Here is a 19866-nt window from a genome sequence, read left to right as displayed (position 1 = left end):
GGTACGGAGCTAAAGGCAAATTAACTACCTTATTTTTCCCTCTTCTCCGGAATAGTCACAGCGCTACAATGCCTCACGATATACATAGCTTCCAATTCCTAACATACATCAATCTTAAGATCACTTTACATGGGCCGACAGGCAGAAAATTTGCATAAAAGCTCCATTACCCAAATTTTTGCCGCATAAACCTGATCACTGCATAAATGTATGTTTGCGCATTAGTTAACTAATCGCATCTTTTGTGCAGCAGAAAACAATGATTTTTTTGGCTGCAACTCTCCCCAAGTGAACAGATGTGGCACCAACAGCTACGATCCTCTGTGCAAGCAGACTATCATTCATCCCACATTTGTCTCTGCAAAGGTTAAGTAGACGAACGCTAATCTTTATTACAGGACCCCTTAGGGTCCATTTAGATGGGACGAATATCGGGCAAACGATGCCTGACATTCGTCCGTGTCCCCTCGCTCCAGTGCTATTACACAGGGGCTAGTATCGCTGGCTCGCTCAGAGCAGGCAGCAAGGGGGCGGGGTGGCTGCAGTAGATTTCTCTCCTCGTGCTGCCCGCCCCTCTTCATTGACATAAGGTAGCGGACGTTCACTACTGAATGGCTGCCATTTAGGCTGCATACATGATGGACGATTAGCAGATCGCTGATCGTTCAGTATTGAACGGCCGCTATGTTAAGTGAATAGAGAGGGGCGGGGGAGAGCGAGGAAAGAAATCTCCTGCAGCCTCCCCGCTGTGAGACAGCTATACTAGCTCCTGTGCAGCAGCATGAGAGCGAGTGTATGCGCGGATGAGTATCGGGCATTATTTGCCCAACATTCGTCCTGTCTAAATGGACCTTTACTCACTTGACTGATAAAGTGTCTGTACTGGTACTTAAGAGAGTGTACAAGATTAACAATAATGGCTGCTTTCTTCCAAAAATTGTGCCACACCTCCAATGAAGTGAACTGGACTAAGTTACAACACCACAAAAATCTGCTCATCTGTGGCATTGTTTCTGGAAGAGAGCAGCCATGTTTCTTTAATCTTGTATGACCTCTTCAATCCTGAACACCAGTGCATGGGCATTAACTCACAAACAGCCATAAACATATTAGACAAACCTTGCCATGATGTTGCATAGAAAATGCTCCAATAATGTGGTGTGGGAGATTACTAAAAGTTCCAATGTATAAGCTCAGCCCATTTAACTCTTCTATCAGTTTGGAGGGAAGCTCAGCATCCATTTCTTCATAGGGATGAGCTAGCATATCTTCGATCTGCCTTGAAGAATCTAGAAACCTTAAACAAAAAAAAGAAATAAAGTAACTTTAAAAAAAAAAAAAAAAAAAAAAATTGTTCACTGCTATTGCTGCAAAGTGGGTGCTATTAAACTACTCCAGTCATGACTTAAACAGGTTCCACACTAATGTCAATATACCAGTATTTTTATAGGTCCAAAATATAGTGGAGAAAAAAAAAAAAAAGGACTTACCTGTATAAAAATACTTTTACATATTGTAAAAATTTTGTGCACTCGTTTCGGATTTCTTCAGCCTCATTGTGGATGTTATTTGCTTGTCCTTGAGAGAAAAAAATATTCTAACATTAGGACAAATAGTAGAGATAGTATTTCATTTTAAGTCTCAATCATAAAAGTGGGTCTCGAGTTTAAGTTAAAAGATTACCTGCAGATTACTCAGGGAAATGGCAGCATATGAGCAGGGTGAGCAGTAATACACAGCGATGGTGGGACACAGGGCTATTTGATTATACTAGTAATTATTAGGAAATTATAGTACCAGTGTTTCTCTCTACATGACATGCGTGCATGACAGACATACACAGCTGTGCTACATGGCATACATCCATGCTGACTATACACATTACATGCACAGCACATTAGACAAACCAGCCACTGGCAGCTCTACTACATCCATCCTGATTCCCAAAAATGACACACACAGCTCCTGGATACAGTGATGAGCCCCTGGTCATGTGATCCCTGACTCCACCCACACAGGTAATCACAACAGTGACGTCATTACAGGTCCTGGTAGTTTCTGTTGGCTTATCCAGGATACAGTACTACCAAACTCCGGAATGGCTCCTCCCACAGCAGTGACATCACCACAGGTCCTTCAGCCCGTCACATATCTGTGGTGGCGGTAGGTCGGTGTCTCCTGTCAGGACCGCTGAGTTGTGTCTGACATAGTAACAGCTTAGTTCTATTCTTGGTGTGCTAGGACCTGCTATGACAGCACCAAAGGGCGGAGCCATGATGGCACCAGGGGGAGGAGCTATGACACTCGTATACATACATACATACATACATACTAATGGACAAGTGGTCGTTAGTAGTTAATTATAAACAGACACTTATTAAAAAACTAATATGGAAACAATTGTGTCTGCAGCTGTTGTAGAGAGAAATTGAGCAGACAGCTGGATGCAGCGCCCTCTACTGTTACACAACTGTGTGAAAACTGTACAGGGGTTTTGCAAGAATAATGTACAGATTAGGCAAAAATGCTTGGAAACACCCTTTTCTGTATATTAAAAAATGCTGGTACTCTTTAACCCATTTATACCACAGTTTACATCTTTTGTGCCTACTTAGTGCAACAGGACAGTTAGTAGCTTATCCCTACTTGCTGCTGGGGGAATCATAGCAGTCCTGCCCCAGCGATCGCTGTGGTCAGTCACTGACTGACCAATTACAGTGAGAGAGCAAGAGAATTTTGTGCAAAGTGGAAAAATTGATAGCGATCGTTGTTAGTGTAGTATGTTCAGTAGATGTGGTCTGAGCTGTCAGAATATTAGTTCAGGTAGTGCTGGCCAGTGTATTTCGTGGGGTCTGATCCTGTCAGTTTAAAACAAAACAAACAAACAAAAAAGTTCCTGCTGTGTTCCCATTTCCATGTTCCATAGTCACCCATCGGATGGTCAGTCAGTGTAGTGTCAGCGTCATTGTAAAACAACCCCCCACCCCCCATTCCCCCCAAAAACTAAAGTCCCAGCTGTGTTCCCAACCCTGTCCCATGGTCACCCCATCCCAGTGATCAACCAATGTCCTGTGTGGGTGCATAGTCTATATATACACATTTATAGTATGACCTGCAGGAGGTATAATACAAAGGAAGCTTACACAGTTATTGCGTCCCGAGTCAAACTCAGCTAGCACTTTTCTGTACACCCATAAATTCCAGATTTATGAAGGGAAGGACACCAAAATTGAGGCACCAGAATGCCTTGCTGAGAATTACAGTTAAAAAATTACATGGGAATTGGTGCCCCCACTACTACGCAGGGTCACCACCTGTACCTGGATAATTTCTACAGCAGTGTTCTCCTATTCCAGAAAAACTGGGGCATGTGGCACTATTAGAAATAATCACAAGGGGTGAGAGCTGGGCACTATGCAGCGACAAAGTATTGTATCAAGTATAAGGACAAGAGGGAGGTCTTTATATTGAGCACAATACACGACCATAGCAATACTCCCTGCCCAGTATGAGGTACCAGTACAGAGACCCCCAAGCCAGACTGTATCCTTAACTACAACAGGTACTTGGGAGGGGTTGACCGGCCGTACAATGCCATAGGGAAAACAACGGTGTGGTATAAAAACCTGGCTGTGCACATCATACAGGTGGCGCTATATAATGCCTACATGCTATATAGATGTGCCGGCCAGAGGGGCACCTTTCTTGAATTCCAGGAGGAGGTCATCAAGGTGCTAAAATTTCGGGACCAGGAAGGGGGAGAGCCAAGCACTTCTGGAATCGAGGCCACACGTATTGTACCAGGGCAATATTTTCCTAGTGAAATTCCCTCCATGGTAAGAAGGTTAGGACCCAAATACAGCGCGGAGTCTGTTACAAATGAGGGATACAGAAGGACATCATGTATCACTGTGAAACATGCCCCACCCGGCCTGTGCATAAAAGATTACTTCAAAATATACCACACGTACCTGGAACTTTTATTTTATTATTGCGTCGAACCAACGTATTGATTTACTCCATACAGCCACATGCTGCTCCTGTCCTTCTGAGCCCTTCGAGGTGTGCGAACAGCAATTTACATCCACATATGGGGCATTTTCCATGCTTAGGTGAAATTGGTTAACACTTCGGGGGTGGGTGGGGGGGGCTTTTTCTCCCCAAAAATAAGACGCGTCTTATAGTAATTTTTGCTCCCAAATATGTGCTATGTCTTATTTTCAGGGGGTGTCTTATTTTGCCGCGGCAAATCCATCTGTGGCCGCTAATCCCTCAATTGGCCAGCTTTGTGGACGAAATTTCTCAGAAATCTCGTCCACATGGGATAGCAAATCTGTCACAGCAAAGCTGGGAGAAGCCGGTGTTGTGGTGCGGATTCACCGGCCACAGAAACGGAAAAGCGTGCAGCCAGGTCGCTTCAAAACAAGCGGCTGAGTGCCGTGGGTTTTGAAGCAGCGCTTTCCCGGCGGAAATCTCGCTGTTTATCGCTGTGGCCAAACTGCGAGATTTCCACTGGAAATATGCTCTGTGAGAACCCAGCCTTAAGAATCACACACAGGTTGCCTGACTCACACACAGAGCCATGAAAAAATAAGGGCTGTAAAGTAACGTACCTGTCTGCAGACAGAAGTTCCTGTACCACTTGTAAGCAGGGATGGTATTGCAGCTTCCGGCCACCAGGGGGAGCTCATCACAGCAGACATGTACAGCAGGAACAGAACGTACAGTATGGACTTTTCCAGCCAGCAAGGGGAGCTCACAACAGCACACTCGTACAGCACAGCAGGGACAGGATAACAGCAGAATGTCTGCAGATCTACCTATACATCTGGAGATAGGAGACAATGGGGATGGCAGCAGGGGACAGGCCTCTTGACTTGCCTGCACACTTTACTATGCCATACTATCGGGTGCCTTATATTTGGGACTTCTGCAAATTTCAGGGGGTGCCTTATTTTCAGGGGAAACACTGTACATATTACTGGAACAATTGGAATTTTTCGCTTGCAGATGAAACAGTTAAAATAATAAATGGAAATCCAAATACACGCCTACTGTGGAAGAGATGCAGGATGCTGTCTCTTTAAATAATGTACATGAGACAATGATTGCTAACCCAAAGGAGAATATAGGTCAGTTCAGGAAAACCTGGGATGCATGGTCCCTGATGCTACTAATCTCTTCTGGACGTGATTTGTCACACTCTTATAACTTGCTTCCCCCCTCTCTACCTTCTTCTCCCACTCTATGACTGGCTCCAGCTGTGGCGTAGCTCTTTAAGGCCCCCTGTCCACGGGCGTGATTCCGCCGGCGGTAAATCGAATCACGCCGTCTTAAGTTTTCTATAGTGTTGCTATGGAAAGCGGCAGCCACGTCCTTGAGCAGAGAATCATTGTGATCCTCGGGATCATTGGTATCAGCGGGATACTGCAACGCATGTGGACGGGGGTCTAAGGCATTAAAAAAAATGGATTATACCTACCTGATAAATCAGGTTTCCAGGAGTCTCCACGACAGCACCAATCGAGATTGTGTGTTCCTGTCCTATCAGGAGGAGGCAGAGGTTAAAAGCTCCCCCCCTTCCCCACTTTCCTCAGTGGATTCTAACGAATTGCCGGGGTAGGAGCTCAACTTAAATGTCTTCCCTTAACCGGGGTTTTTTGTTGATTATAAAATTATACTCTATAGTTTCTTTTCTATCCATTTAGGGGGGGAAGGTACGGGTGCTGTCGTGGAGACTCCTGGAAACCTGATTATCAGGTAGGTATAATCCATTTTTTCCCCCAGTCGTCTCCACGACAGCACCAATTGAGATGTACCAACTAAAGTTTATTAGGGTGGGATTGCTGCCGAGAGGACTTTGCGGCCGAAGGCCATGTCCTCGTCCTGCTGCACTTTTACCCTATAATGTTTAATGAACGTGTGGGGTTTTTTCCAGACTGCGGCTTTGCATATTTGCTCGACCGAAGCTGAGCTATGTTCGGCCCATGAGGATGCTACTGCCCTTGTAGAATGGGCTTTAAGAGCTAAAGGGATTTCCTTCCCGAGGGCCTTATAGGACTCTATGATGGCTAGGCGGATCCACCTGGCTATGGAGCTTTTCGCTGCTTTGCTCCCTTGGGCCACTGAACTGGACGAACAGGTTGTCGTCCCGTCTCCAGTGGCTTGTCGCGTCTATGTAGCCTAGGACTGCTCTCCTAACGTCCAGGCAGCTTAGGATTTTTTCTTCCTCGTTTTTAGGTTTGCTAAAAAATGAGGGAATTATTACATCCTGGGATCTATGAAAATGTGATACCACCTTTGGCATGAAGGCAGGGTCCGTTTTAAATACTAATTTGGAGTCCGAGATTTTTAGAAATGTGTGGCGAATGGACAAAGCCTGAAGCTCGCTAACCCTCCTCGCAGACGTGATGGCTACTAGAAAAACGGTCTTGATCGTAAGCATTTTTATCGGTAGTGCCTCGATCGGCTCGAATGGTTCCGCTGACATGGCCCTTAGAACCCAATTAAGGTTCCAGTCAGGAACAAGTTTTATGGGTCTAGGTCGTAATCTAGCTGCTGCTGTCAGGAACCTGTTGACCCATCTATTGTCCGCGAACTTTGTGTCGCATATGGCGCTAAGGGCTGCGACCTGGACCTTCAGGGTACTTGGAGAGAGGCCCATCTGTAGGCCCTCCTGCAAGAATTCTAAGATCAAAGGGATGCTCGGGATCGAATCCCCGGAATCCCTTCCCTGTCTCCATGAGGAGAACCTTCTCCAAACCTTCTGGTAGATAAGGTGGGTCGTCTTTTTTCTGCTGGACATTAACGTTTCTACCACTCTTTGTGAGAATCCCTTCCCCCTTAGTGAGGATTCCTCAAGAGCCATGCTGTTAAGTGGAGTCTAAGCCCGGGTGGTTCAGTGGCCCCTGTGATAGCAGATCTGTCCAGGTCGGAAAGGTGACTGGGTCCTGGACACTCAATGTTGTCAGAAGACCGAACCAACTTCTCTTGGGCCAGAAGGGGGTCACCAGGATTAGCGTGCATACCTCTGTTCTAAAATGTTGTAAGACCCTGGGGATCAGCGGTATCGGAGGAAACTCGTACGCTAGCCCCTTTCTCCAGTCCTGGCCTAGGGCATCTATTGCTGTAGGACGATCTTCTGGCCGGAGGGAGAAGAAATTGCCTACTTTGGCGTTCTCCCTGGTTGCAAATAGGTCCAATTGTGGGGACCCCCACCGGTTGGTCAGGATTCTGAATGCCTCCAGGGAGAGAGACCATTCTCCTGGGTCTATCTGCCTCCTGCTGAGGAAGTCCGCTTTTTGGTTTAGCGTCCCTTTTAAGTGTGTTGCCGTGATCGAAAGGATCCGGCCCTCTGCCCAGTGGAAGATTTCCTGCGAAATGTTTTGCAGGGCAGGAGACCTTGTACCCCCCTGGTGCCGAATATGGGCGACCGTGGTGGTATTGTCCTACAGTATCTTTATATGCTAGTTCCGTAGCGAGTTTCCTAACTGCTGTAGGACCCGCCATACGGCATGTAGCTCTCTGTAATTGGAGGATTGTTCTTTTATCCTTTGGGACCACGGGCCCTGAAAGAACTGGTTCCCCACATGCGCTCCCCATCCCCAGGCGCTTGCGTCCGTTGTGATGTGCGTGGCTGGGTTTTGTAGCCAATGAACCCCTTCCTGCAGGTTCGCTGGGGAGGTCCAACAACGCAGGGATGTTTTCACTGTGTTTGGGATATACATTTTTTTCCCTAGCGAGGACTGCTTTTTGTCCCATGTGGATAGGACGGAGGCCTGTAGAGCTCTGGTGTGAGCCTGGGCCCATGCTACTCCGGGAATGCATGACGTTAGGCTTCCCAGGAGAGACATGGCTTCCCGAATTGTGCATGATCTTTTCTGTAGGAAGGATCTGACCCGCCTTTGGATTTTTTGTATTTTTTCCTCGGGCAGGCAGGAGCATTGTAATTCTGAGTTGAGCGTTATGCCCAAAAATGTCTTCTTCCTGTCGGGGTCTAAGCTGGATTTTTCCCAGTTTATGATCCATCCTAGAGACTGGAGGAGTTCTAGCACTATCTCTAGGTGCTTCGTTAGTAGTTTCCTGGACTCTGCTATTATTAAAATATCGTCCAGGTAGGGTATTATTAGGATCGAATTTTTCCTCAGGTAGGCAGCTACCTCTGCCATAATTTTGGTAAAAATTATGGGTGCTGAGGAGATCCCGAAAGGCAGGCATCTGAATTGGTGGTGCTCTATTCCTTTGCCCATATCCACTGCGAACCTTAGGTATCTTTGGGACCCCTCGTGGATCGGTACGTGGAAATAAGCATCCTTCAGATCGATGGATGCCATGTAGGCCCCTTTGGGAATCAACTTTATTGTTGAAGAGATGGACTCCATTTTGAATTTTCTGTACTTGACACAGGTGTTCAAAGGCTTCAGATTCACTATCATCCGCTGTTTCCCGCAGGGTTTTCTTACTAGGAAGAGCCTGGAATAATGGCCCTGAGTTTCCTCGTTTTGCGGTATGGGGGATATTGCGTTTAGATGTTGCAGGTCCCGAACGCTCTGCCTTAGTAAGTGTAACTGTTGCCCTGAGCCTCCTGTGATAATGAATTTCCTTCTGGGGAGGGACACCAGTTCTATCCGGTATCCCTGCTGTAGGATCTTTGGGATCCATGGGCCTTCGCAAATTGCGGCCCATTGGTCCACAAAGTTCCCCAGCCTTGCCCCTACGGAGCTGGCGTCAGGGTCTCTGCTTGGGCTCCCCCTGGTGGGGATTAAAGAGGATATTTCTCCCTCTGCCCCCCTTGGGGTAACTCCAGCGGCCTGTCTTGCCCTTGCCTCGGTAGGCTTTGGGCTGTTGCCCTGGGGTTCGGAAGAAGGTCTTCCCTCTCTGCGGCTTTTCTTCCGGGAATCCCTTCTTTGTGTCGGCCGCCTTCTCCAGGATTTTGTCTAGGTCTGGTCCGAACAAAAACTGACCGTAGAACGGGAGGGCGCATAGTTTATTTTTTGAGGCTAGGTCGCCTGACCATGATTTCAGCCATAGTACGCTTCTGACTGAGTTAGATCAGGCTGTAGCTTTTGCCAAGAGTTTAACCGTTGCGGCCGCGGCATCCGCTAGGAAATTTGTTGCCATACGCAGGATAGGTAGGGAATTTAGGATCTGTTCCCTTGGCGTTTTATTGGTTAAGTGTAGCTCCAGCTGTTCGAGCCATACCCCCAGAGTGCGCGCCATGCAAGTGGCTGTGATCCCTGGCCTAAGCATGCTTGCCGCTGCCTCCCATGATTTTTTTAGAAGGCCTTCGGCTTTGCGATCCATGGGTTCTTTTAATTGTGCGGCGTCCTCAAAGGGCAGGCTCGTCCTCCTAGCTACTTTGGCCACTGGGACGTCTAACTTGGGTATCTCTTCCCAGCTTGCGCAAACTTCCTCCTCGAATAGGTACCTTCTGTTTACCCCTCTAGCGGAGAAGGAACCTGCGTCTGGTTTCTTCCACTCCTTTTGGATAATTTTAATGATGTTTTTGTGGACAGGGAAGGTATGTTTACGCCTCTCCCCTAGTCCCCCGAATATCTAATCTTGCAGGGTGCGTGGTTCTCTGGGCTCTTCCATTTTTAATGTAGCCCTGACTGACTTAATCAATTCTGTTAAGTCGTCCTGATGGAAAAGGTATCTTTTGTAGTCCTCCTCATCTGAGGACTCCTCGGCCGTCTGTTCCTCTTGCTCCGACCCGATAGAACTCTCGGAGTCGGAAGGCTCTTCGGGAACATACGCCTTTTTCTGGCGTTTCTCTGGCGGCGCCAGCTGTGACGTTAGGGCTGATCGAACCTCCTCCTTCACCAGCTTCCTAACGTCATCCATGAATCCCCCCGATTCCTCTTTGACTAGCCTAGCTACGCATGCATTGCATAGAGGCCTCTGGTACGTAGCTGGCAGTCTCGTTCCGCACTCCACGCATTTTTGGGTTTTTTTTCTGGGGGGGGGGGGGGGGGGGGGGGGAATGTCTTTTTTATCCCCCTGACAAAAAAGGGAAAGTATTTTTTGCGAGTAAATATGCAATTTTTCCATATACAATACATTGGATTTTGCATTTTGTACTTTTTGCCACACTGGCTACTTACGGCCGCTGAGGCTGAGGTTTCAGCTATCTCTGGGGCTGGAGCACTCATTACTGTACCAGTGCTGCAGACACCCTGCGACCTGTAGTGCTGGTCCACCTGCTGGCTTCTCTCAGGTTCCTTATTTTGAATTTTCGCGCTCCTGCGCTAAGCCCCGCCCCCTCCATGCGGCTCCTGATGCGAGCGTGATGACGTCACCACGCTGGACACGTGACGCAACGCCCCGCCGTCAAAGGGCTTCCTGGAGCGCCGCGCTGTGACTATACAAGGAGGTGGAGGGGGACTGAGGCTCCCGCTTTGTACCCCCCATGGGCCGCCGCGGGAGGAACCTGGCCCGGGGGTTACCACCCCATGTGGCGTCCCGGGAGTCGTCTGGCTGGGAAGGGAGGACAGGCTGACCCACTGCCCTCCGATCCGCCCGTGAGTATGCTTTGACTGGCTTCTCCACCAGCCCTTCTCAGAGATCCTGCCTCCTGGCAGGACAGGAAGACACTGAGGAAAGTGGGGAAGGGGGGGGGGGGGGGGAGCTTTTAACCTCTCAGTGTGTTCCTGTCCTATCAGGAGGAGGCAATCTCAATTGGTGCTGTCGTGGAGACGACTGGGGGAAATGTATATTTTAGATTTGGACATAATTTTCTAACACCTCCTAACACTTTAAAACCTACTCAGAAGATTTCCCAAACATTATATATCCTGCTGTCTGGTTCCTCTACAATGGAAAAATGATGTACGCTTGTGAGGTACCCTCAAGCTTACCAACCTTTTCTCTCTATCCTGCCCCATTTCCCTCCCCTCGCTCTCCCAAAAGTTGTTAAAATGCATACAATGTGTATTGATGGATGTTAATTGATGCACTCACCCATTCATTTGCTTTGTATACTTTAGAAATGCCAATAAAAATCTATTCTTTAAAAAATAATAAACCACTTGTGGGGGGGGGGGTCGAAACACTCACTACACCCTGTGTAGTTTCCAAAATGGGGTCACTTCTTGGAGGTTGCAGATGTACTGGTACCTCAGGGGCTGCAGACTCTACATGGGGTCTGAAAATTATTCCAGCAAAATCTGCATTCAAAAAGCCAAATAACACTCCTTCGCTTCTGAGCCCTGACATGTGCCCAAACAACAGTTCACATTCACATATGGGGCAATTCTATAAACTGCAGAATCTGGATAATAAAATCCTGAGTTTTGTTTCTCTGCTAACCCCTGCTGTGTTATTAAAAAAAATGGTTTTAAATTGAAAATCTACAAAAAAAAATGTTCTAATTTCTGATGCGCTTTTCTTTAATTCCTGTGAAACATCTAAAAGGGTTACTAAATGACCATTTTAAATACTTTGAGGGTGCAGTTTTTAAAATTGGATGATTGGTGGGAGTTTTCTGATATATAGGATCTTAACCCCCAAGCCTGTTTGCACCTTAATGACCAAGCCAAATTTTGGAAATCTGAGATGTGTCACTTTAACATGGATATGCAAAACCTTTACAGAGTTATTCCAAGTGCTTCGGATATTGTTTTTGGCCACATATTGTACTTCATTTAGGTGGTAAAAATAGACAGATAGAATGTGTGTATATTTCTTTAAAAAGCACCAAAATTGGGAAAAATTATTTTTTTTTCCCCACATTTTCAACTGCAATAACTCAAATATGTGCAAACATACTGTAAACATTTTTTGATAAGATATACATTTCCATCTGTTTACTTCACTTTATTCTGAATGCACATTTGAAAAACGTTAGTTTCTTTTTAACCATTTAGGAGACGTACAAATTTAATTCATTATTAAAATTTTAAGATTGCAATGGCTCATAGGTGTCAGAATGATAGATACCCCCACAAATAACCCCATTTTAAAAACTACACCTCTAAATATATTCACTGAGGGGTATTTTGACCCCACAGTTTCTTTTCCGGAGTTAAGGCAATACAGAGGAGAAAAAAATAAAATTTTCATATTTTTGCAAATCTGTCATTTTAAAGACAGTTTTTTTTTTCTATAATGCACAGGAAAATGAGAATTTGCACCCCAAAATGGATACCCCTGTTTGTCCTGTGCTACGAAACATATCCGTTGTGGCCCCAAACTTATGTCTGTATGCAAAACGGGGCCCAAAACTAAAGTAGCAGCCGATGGCTTTCAAAACAGACATTTGGCTTGAAGGTGTTTTATGCCCCATAGCACACTTGTAGAGCCCTTGAGCTGCCAAAAAGATAGAGGACCCCCACAAATGACCCCATTTTGAAAACTAGACTCCTTAACAAAATTCATCTAGGAGTGTACTGCGTATTTCGACCACACAGTTTTTGAATAAATCTAAGCCACGCAGAAAGAAAAAAAAAAATATATATATGATTTTTATTTTTTTCCCAATTTTAAAACAGTTGTTTTTGTTTTCTTTCGTACAGCACACATATGAATGATGATTTGTACTTCAAAATGGATACCCCTGTTTGTCCCGGGTTCAGCAACATACCTATTGTGGCCCTAATAAGTCCGTATGCTCAACGGGGCCCTAACCAAAGGGAGCATTTAACTTCAGTTTTTTTAACGTTTTACCTGATTACCATTATCCACTGGATAATGGCAATCACGTGAATAGGGACCGCTCACCGCAGCCCTTGGTCACTGCTCCAGGCTCTCGTATACATTTAGTAGCCAGGAGCAAGGAAATTTTTAATTTCTCTGGCCCTCCCCAGCTTCTGTGCTTGCATCTGTCATTTTGCCGATGGGCGCATGTACTGAAGCTGGGGAAAGGTCCGCAGATAAGGATCCAGTTGGGGGACATCATTGGAGGCATTAGGTAAGTAAGTTCACCTCCACTCACGGATCAGATACATGACAGGAGGAGAAACTAAGTTTACTTTTACATGATCGCCTTTATCCATTGGATAACGGTAATCACGTGACCAAGTACCGCGTTTTCAATGGGGCAACTCCGTGATTTTTTGCTCTGGGTATGACAGCTGTGTCGGGGGATTCCTTCACCCCCACAGTGATGCGAGTCCGTTTTCCCAAGAAAACACTTTGCATCCACGAGTTTCATATGGATGGCGAGGGCGATTGGTCCGTGATTCACAGCCCGATATGGCCCTCACCACTGTGAAGGAGCTCTAACAAGAAGAAAAAGTCAAAGTTTGAAAATGGCAAATTTTTCCAAATTTTCAGTAAATGTTGACTTTTTCTTCTTAATAATGACTATTGATAAAAATTTACCACTAATAAATTAAAATATGCCACGAGAAACAATCTCAGAATCGCTTTGATAAGCCAAAGCATTCAAACGTTATTACCAGATAAAGTGACAGATGACAGATTTTAAAAAGACTTGTTGACATTTAATGATCAGCCACGTGGGAATCTATAATCATTTTGGAATATTTTATGAAAGCAGATTGCTGCAATGAAGACAGAAAGTATCAAAACACAGAAAAAGAATTCCATCTCAGCTGAATATTTGAGTACTTAGGAGATGCATGTTAGTGGAAGCATTGCATTTCTGTAAGGTTGTGTACCGGACTGCAGAATACAGCACACAGTGCACTAGAGCTACACAATCAGTAAGGAGATGCCGGTCTGCAACACACCACATCGCTGAGTACTGGGAGGTGATAACTACCGGACCAATCCGAATGTACTATCAAGTTTTTCCTTTGTAGCTAAACTTCCAGTTCTGACATTCTATGTACCATTCTTACCATTTGTCTCTACAAAAGGAAAGACTCACTACTTTGGAAAAAAGAAATGTTCGTTTGGCTACCTTATACCTCATAGAATAATTCTACAATAATACTGGTAAACGGGTGGAAAAACCTACCGAGGTCAAATGAAATGGGCTGTGTCAAACCTGCAAGCTCATTTATTTTTTGCCTAAAATGAAGAAAGAAAAAAAAGAAATTAAATACATCAAAAGTAATCCCAAAGGGAATAGTTAGGGTCTTACTGACAGAGCACAGGCATACACCACCATGAACATTAATGTGAAAAAAAGGGTTTTAAATGCATACCGTATAGTATAAAAGTGAAGTCGACTGTGCTTCTCTATATGGTAACAAAACGGTACACTCATGTATAGCAGTCTAAGTGAACTCCTTAGGACTCTGTCAGGTGAATGGGAGCCCTGACAACTCCTATAATGCAGCTGTACTGCACACGTGTGCACAGAGCCAAATACTGTCTGCCAGCATACAACTGGATCTGAAAAAACTTCCAGCACGCTGCAAAAAAAACCCCGTCAGTTTCTCCTGGGGTGTACCAGCCCTTCTCCAGTATAGTAAGGAAGGGTGTGTACACGGTTGGTGCACAGATTTGCATGCTGAGAATAGGCAGCATAGTACACTGCACTCAAATTGGAGGATTTTTAAAGAACTCTCATCCAAACACTGCAGAAATTATCTAAAACAAAAACCGTGGTGTGGATTTTAAACCTGCAGCAAGTTCATTTAGGCCCAATGACCACGCGAGGACTTGAATTACGGCACCCGTCTGGACGATCCACAGTTCAAGACGACCATAGGGAAACGTGGGTGAATTTTAGGTCAATGGAAGCCATCCAATCTGCGGCCTGTCTGCAATTCAATTGCGGATGGGCTGCGGATTCCATGGGAGAACAGGAGTTAAAAAAATAAATTACTGCACATTGCACGCCGGCTGTTGCTTCCACACACAATCTGCAGACCAGGAAATAGAAGACCCGGACAGTATGCAGAAGACCTGGGCAGGTAACACAGTGAGCTCAGCTACGGGCAGGGTTGGATTCCGCTACGGGCTCCCGCACGCGGAATGCAATCAGCCCGTGGACATTGGACCTTGTGCTGTGGATTTTGACTGTGGACTCTAAATAAGCAGGATGAAATGTGGATATAATCTGTACCAAATTCACATGAAAATGGCGTTTCTCCCACCAGCAGCAGCCTGTTAGAGCAGAGGCTTAAACTCATTTACACTGCTGCTTTTGGATCTCCCACCCCTAATAAATTATTACAATAAATATTTGTTTTGTTAATTAGAGATCCCTTTTAGGCCCCCTGCACACGGGCGGAAATTCTGCAGCGGGATTTCCTGCAGAATTTATGCCCGTGCCCGCTGCCATAGGATTGTATTAGATAATGCAATCCCATACAGACAGCCGTGATTTGACCGCATAAAATCTTGCGCGGTAAACAAATCGCGTCATGTCCTATGTGCGAGCCTAGCAGAGACCCACACGGAAATGTCACAGCTGAAGCGCCGACTCTGCATTGTGCATGTACCGGCTGTGCGCCCGGCGGCACATCGCAGTGCAGAAAGAGAAGACGCCGGACAGGTGAGTATAAGGTGAATGCCGGGGCACAGGTCCCAACCCGCTGCGAGAAATCTCACAGCGGGATCCGACCCGGTCGTGTGCAGGCAGCCACATGCATTTTTATCTGCGAGCAGATGGGAGATCTTACAGAGATAGTAAAATCCAAAGGCCTACTGTTCCTAAATCACAGTTTTGAGTAAAGGCCCTTTTACACGCAAAGATAATCTTTCAAACGACTTAAAAATTTAGCAATCTATTTGCATAATAGCCATTAACACTTTATCATCTTCCTTTGCATGTAAAAAGGGCCTCCAGGAGCTGTTTGCAAAGCCCAGCTTGTGTTTAAACACACATCCGGCTGTGCAAACAGCTGCATTGTTCTCCTTTGCCTTGTTCTCTCCTGGCTAGTGTAAATATGCTGTGTGGAGAACAGTGTGCAGTCTATTACAAGATAAATGTCTTTGCTTTATCTCTCAGTGGTTGAACAATGGATTTTAAGTTAAGCTTAAAATTATCGTTCAAACTAAAAGTGCAGAATGCCTACGTTTACATAATGTGATTGTTCCCAGCAGGAGAAACCAAATAATCTTGTAGATATGATACCTTTTAATGGCTGACAAAAATACATGATGTTAGAGGAAGCTTGCGAACCTCTCGGACTCTTCGTCAGGCATTTTAGCCTAAAGACGAGCCAGAGAGGTTCGTAAGCTCGCTATTACATCATGTCTTTTTGTCAGCCATTAAAAGGTATCATATCTACAAGATTATTTGGTTTCTCCTGCTGGGAACAATAACATTTTGCTCTACTGGCTAACACTGTACTAAACCTTTGTTTTCATTATACCGCGTTTACATGTAACGAGTATCGCTCATTTTTGGATGTTTGAACGAATTTTGAGAGATAATTGTTGCATGTAAAAGGGCATTTCTGCCACTATATTTTTGCGCTTAGAGTGAAATACCATAAAAACTATATTGAATTGTACAACAGATACAGAAAAAATACCAGTACCTGAGCAATCCAAACAGGAGACTAATTGACTCTACCAGGGCAGTTTCTGTCACCCACTGAAAGCCAAAAAGGTCTACTGTGTCAGTCTCATAGTCGGTAGGAGATGGGTCAAGCTTCAACAAGAGCCTAGGTGAAAAACAAACATATTGTTACAAAGACATAATATTAGCAAGCTACTTCGCTCTCATTGACAGAATGGAGGAAGCGGCAAAGCTATTTCCTCCACTAGACTCAGCCACAGTGTGATCACCGGCAATCCCCAGTATTGGCAGAGCTGCAGGGTCTTAACAGACCCCAGCCCCGCTTTGGCAGTGGCTACTGTCACACTAGGGGGATGTTTTGTCCTCTAACTGGAGCTCCTATTGGTGCTCCAGTTAGGTCTCATGTCCACGGGAAAGCATGGTGGAATCCCGCAGCGGTGTCTATCCATGCCCGCAGCAATGAGGCCAAAAATGTCATTATACTCACCTCTCCGGATGCTGCGGGTCTCCCCTCCGTCACAGCCGGATCTTCTTCCTTCAGCACGGTGGATGTACTCGACACGCCAGCAGCGAGCCGCGCACATGCACCATGCACACTTTTTTTTTTAAATTGCACAATGGCAGCTGCGGGTCCGGACGGCTTCCACTGTCTTCAATGGAAGCTGCAGGAGTGCTCTGTGTGGGAGATTTGCAAAAAAATGGAGTATGCCGCGATTTCTTCCTGCGGGTGCGACGTGCACGCCAGGGAGGGGGGTATATCATCAGCATGCATTTATTTGCCCTGCGCATGCTAATGGGCTTCTGGAACTGCAGATAGACACGCGCTGATTTTATAATTAAAATTTGCACATGGACATTGGGCCTTAAAGTGGAAAACAGAAAAAAAATGACAGTATGAATGACCACCAGAGGTGTCTTGGGGAATATAGATGGTAAAACAAATAGTTGTAAAAATAAGAAAAAAAAGATACATTTACAAAATAAAATACAAAATGCATCAAAAAAACCTCCCATGCTAACCTACCTCTACCCTGTAATCTGAGGCTATACGAATTCTATATCCAAGGGCCTGAAACTAAATGCGTTTTGTACTTTATATACAATTTTTAAAAATAACTTTTTTTTACTTTCTGTACACATTACCCCAAATTAAAAAAACAACCCGCTGTCAATCACCATCATTGATTTATGGCTTTTCAGACAGCGTTAACGTTTTTAGAGCGCTGTCTGTTCTATTTTCATGCATTTCTGCGTTTTAAACCGCGACACTTTGTCCACTGAAACTAATGGGGCGGTTACCGCGTTTCTGACTGCGTCTCATCAGTTCTGGCATTAGCAGCTTGCTTGGCTGCGTTTAGAACTGTGCTGAAAACGCAGCTTTTTTACAAGCGCCTGTGTGAGAGCGGCTGTAGGATGCTGTACTTGGAGCAGAGCTGTGCAGGCGGACTACTAGGGATTTGCCGTGCTTCACCTGTACTTGCCGCGGCTTTTCTTGGGAAGTACCGATGAAGTATGGCCACTCGGCTACAATGTAAGATACATTTTCACATGTTGGATTTTGGCACCAATTCACTTATATATGTTAGTATATATTCAAAATGCCTCTGTAATTGCAGTAAGAAGTGGCCCAAGTAGAATGCACTGCATCAGTAATGCAGTGTATTATCCTAGCAACTGCATCTTCAAGTCCCCTTGAGGCTAGTTTCAAATGGGCGATTGCGATTCTGCCACAAGAAAATCGTGGTAAAAATTGTATCTTTGTTCCTGTGATTTTGGGGTGTTAGCAATGCTGTACAAATAATCCCACATTACATTGCTGCCGCCGCGGTGAGGAGATCACGCGATAAAGATGGGCAATTTTTTTTTTTTTTTTTTTTAATGGCAAGAGTGAACAGGACATTCTAATGTTAAATTGCAACACAAGTTTGTTCCATTGTGTATATAGTAAAACAAAAACACGTTACATATAAAACAATGACTGGCATTCTGTACCGCTGTAGTGTAAGGGGACATTAAATAACTTCAAAAACGGGCAGGTCACTAAGGGGTTAAGGCCACGTGACGCAGCGGAGTGCTGCACGGCGGGACATCCACCACTAGCCTCGCTGCTGTAGAGCCGCCCGGTACGTCAGTAACGACGATCTCACCTTTTTAGGCTGCCGGTTGTCAGATAGGAATCATCGGAGAACAGTTTCCCGCCATCTCTGCAGGCGGTGGGCGCACACGTAAAGCGCGGCGGCCGACAGTCCTCGCAGCTGTCCTCCGCTGCACTATCGGTAAGGTACGGTGAGACCGGAGGAGTCAGAGAGCCGGTAAACTCTTCAGCCATGGTGCTGGCTGGGTACGCTGGACATGGAGAACCCCTCCCCTCTACGAGCGTCACCCGGCCGCAGCCAATAGGGAGCGCGGCTCCCGCTGACGTCACGCCTGTCTATTGGCGGAGCAGGTGAAGGAAAGCGCGGGAAACAATCAGCTGCGCGCGTGATGTGGGGCGGCCGGTGCTCGGCGCGCTCTCCGGCTCATTGGAAGTAACTTGTAAACCAGTCAGTTCTGTTTCTCCGGTTCTTTTGCTCTCCGCTTTTCAGCGGCACTGTCTGTGTATCTGTCCTCTTTGAGGGCTTGTAGTTAGCGGGGCGAGCTGTATGTTATGTATGGAGGTCCTGTCACAGCCCTGAGCTCCGCCCGCAGACCCTGGTCAGCCGACTGTGTGGAGAACTGCAAGTACAGCAGTCTGGGAACAGATGTTCACCGGGTGCTGGTGAGTCAATGATTTGCATTGCGGAATCCGCAGCAAATACCACCCACAGCATGTGATGGAAAAGTGCGTTTACCTGCACACAAGCAGAAGTCAAGTGTGATTTACTGCCTGCGGAGGAACCATGGCAGCATCTCTATCTTAGGCCGCCTGCAGATGGCCGGGTCGGATCCGGCTGCAAGAATTCTCGCAGCCGGACCCGATCTGAGCGCCTGCACAGAGCAGTGCAGAACTTGCCCGCTCCAGCTCTTTCATGTGCCGGCAGCCGACTCATGCGCAGAGCAGAGCCAACAGCTGGTGAGTGACATTTCTGTGCGGGGCTCTGCAAGCTCTGCACAGAATTAGAGCATGCTGCGGTTTGTTCGCTGTGCGTGATTTTGCGCGTCCGTCTGCATAGGATTGCGTATTGTAATGCAATCCTATGCAGGCGTGTACGGGTGGAAATTCTGCTGGGAATCCCGCCGTGGAATTTCCACCCGTCTGCAGGCGGCCTTAGTACAGTGTCTACACGGACAATTTCTATTCACGTCAACGGAAGCCATCCAACCCACGCCCCGTGCACGATTAACATCGCAAACAGGTCGCAGGACCTGCGCCCCCGCCTAGCGACGGCACGGGAAACCCTGTGCTGCGCAGGGCTGACTGTGAGCCGTGCGGACCATCTGCAGTACTGATAATGAAGGTGACTGCCAGGTACACGGGGTCACCAGCCGGCACGGGCAGATTCTGC

At 46.3% G+C, this 19866-nt stretch overlaps 1 protein-coding gene across 2 annotated transcripts in view; it reads right to left on the bottom strand.

Moving 5' to 3' along the window:
* The window catches only part of MMS22L (MMS22 like, DNA repair protein), a 92933-nt gene extending 74202 nt beyond the window's left edge, over nt 1-18731 (bottom strand). For both annotated transcript variants that reach the window (XM_066608191.1, XM_066608200.1), the window contains exons 1-5: nt 18529-18731; nt 16401-16526; nt 13922-13974; nt 1491-1578; nt 1120-1297 (exon numbers count right to left, since the gene is read on the bottom strand). In XM_066608191.1, the coding sequence (XP_066464288.1) occupies nt 1120-1297; nt 1491-1578; nt 13922-13974; nt 16401-16526; nt 18529-18710 (627 nt within the window). In that variant the 5' untranslated portion in view covers nt 18711-18731. The remainder of the gene's footprint in view (nt 1-1119; nt 1298-1490; nt 1579-13921; nt 13975-16400; nt 16527-18528) is intronic.
* Nucleotides 18732-19866: the final 1135 nt, after the last annotated feature.

Source organism: Eleutherodactylus coqui, chromosome 1, assembly GCF_035609145.1.
Source record: "Eleutherodactylus coqui strain aEleCoq1 chromosome 1, aEleCoq1.hap1, whole genome shotgun sequence".
Taxonomy (NCBI): Eukaryota; Metazoa; Chordata; class Amphibia; order Anura; family Eleutherodactylidae; genus Eleutherodactylus; species Eleutherodactylus coqui.
This window is presented reverse-complemented; position numbering and strand designations above follow the sequence as displayed.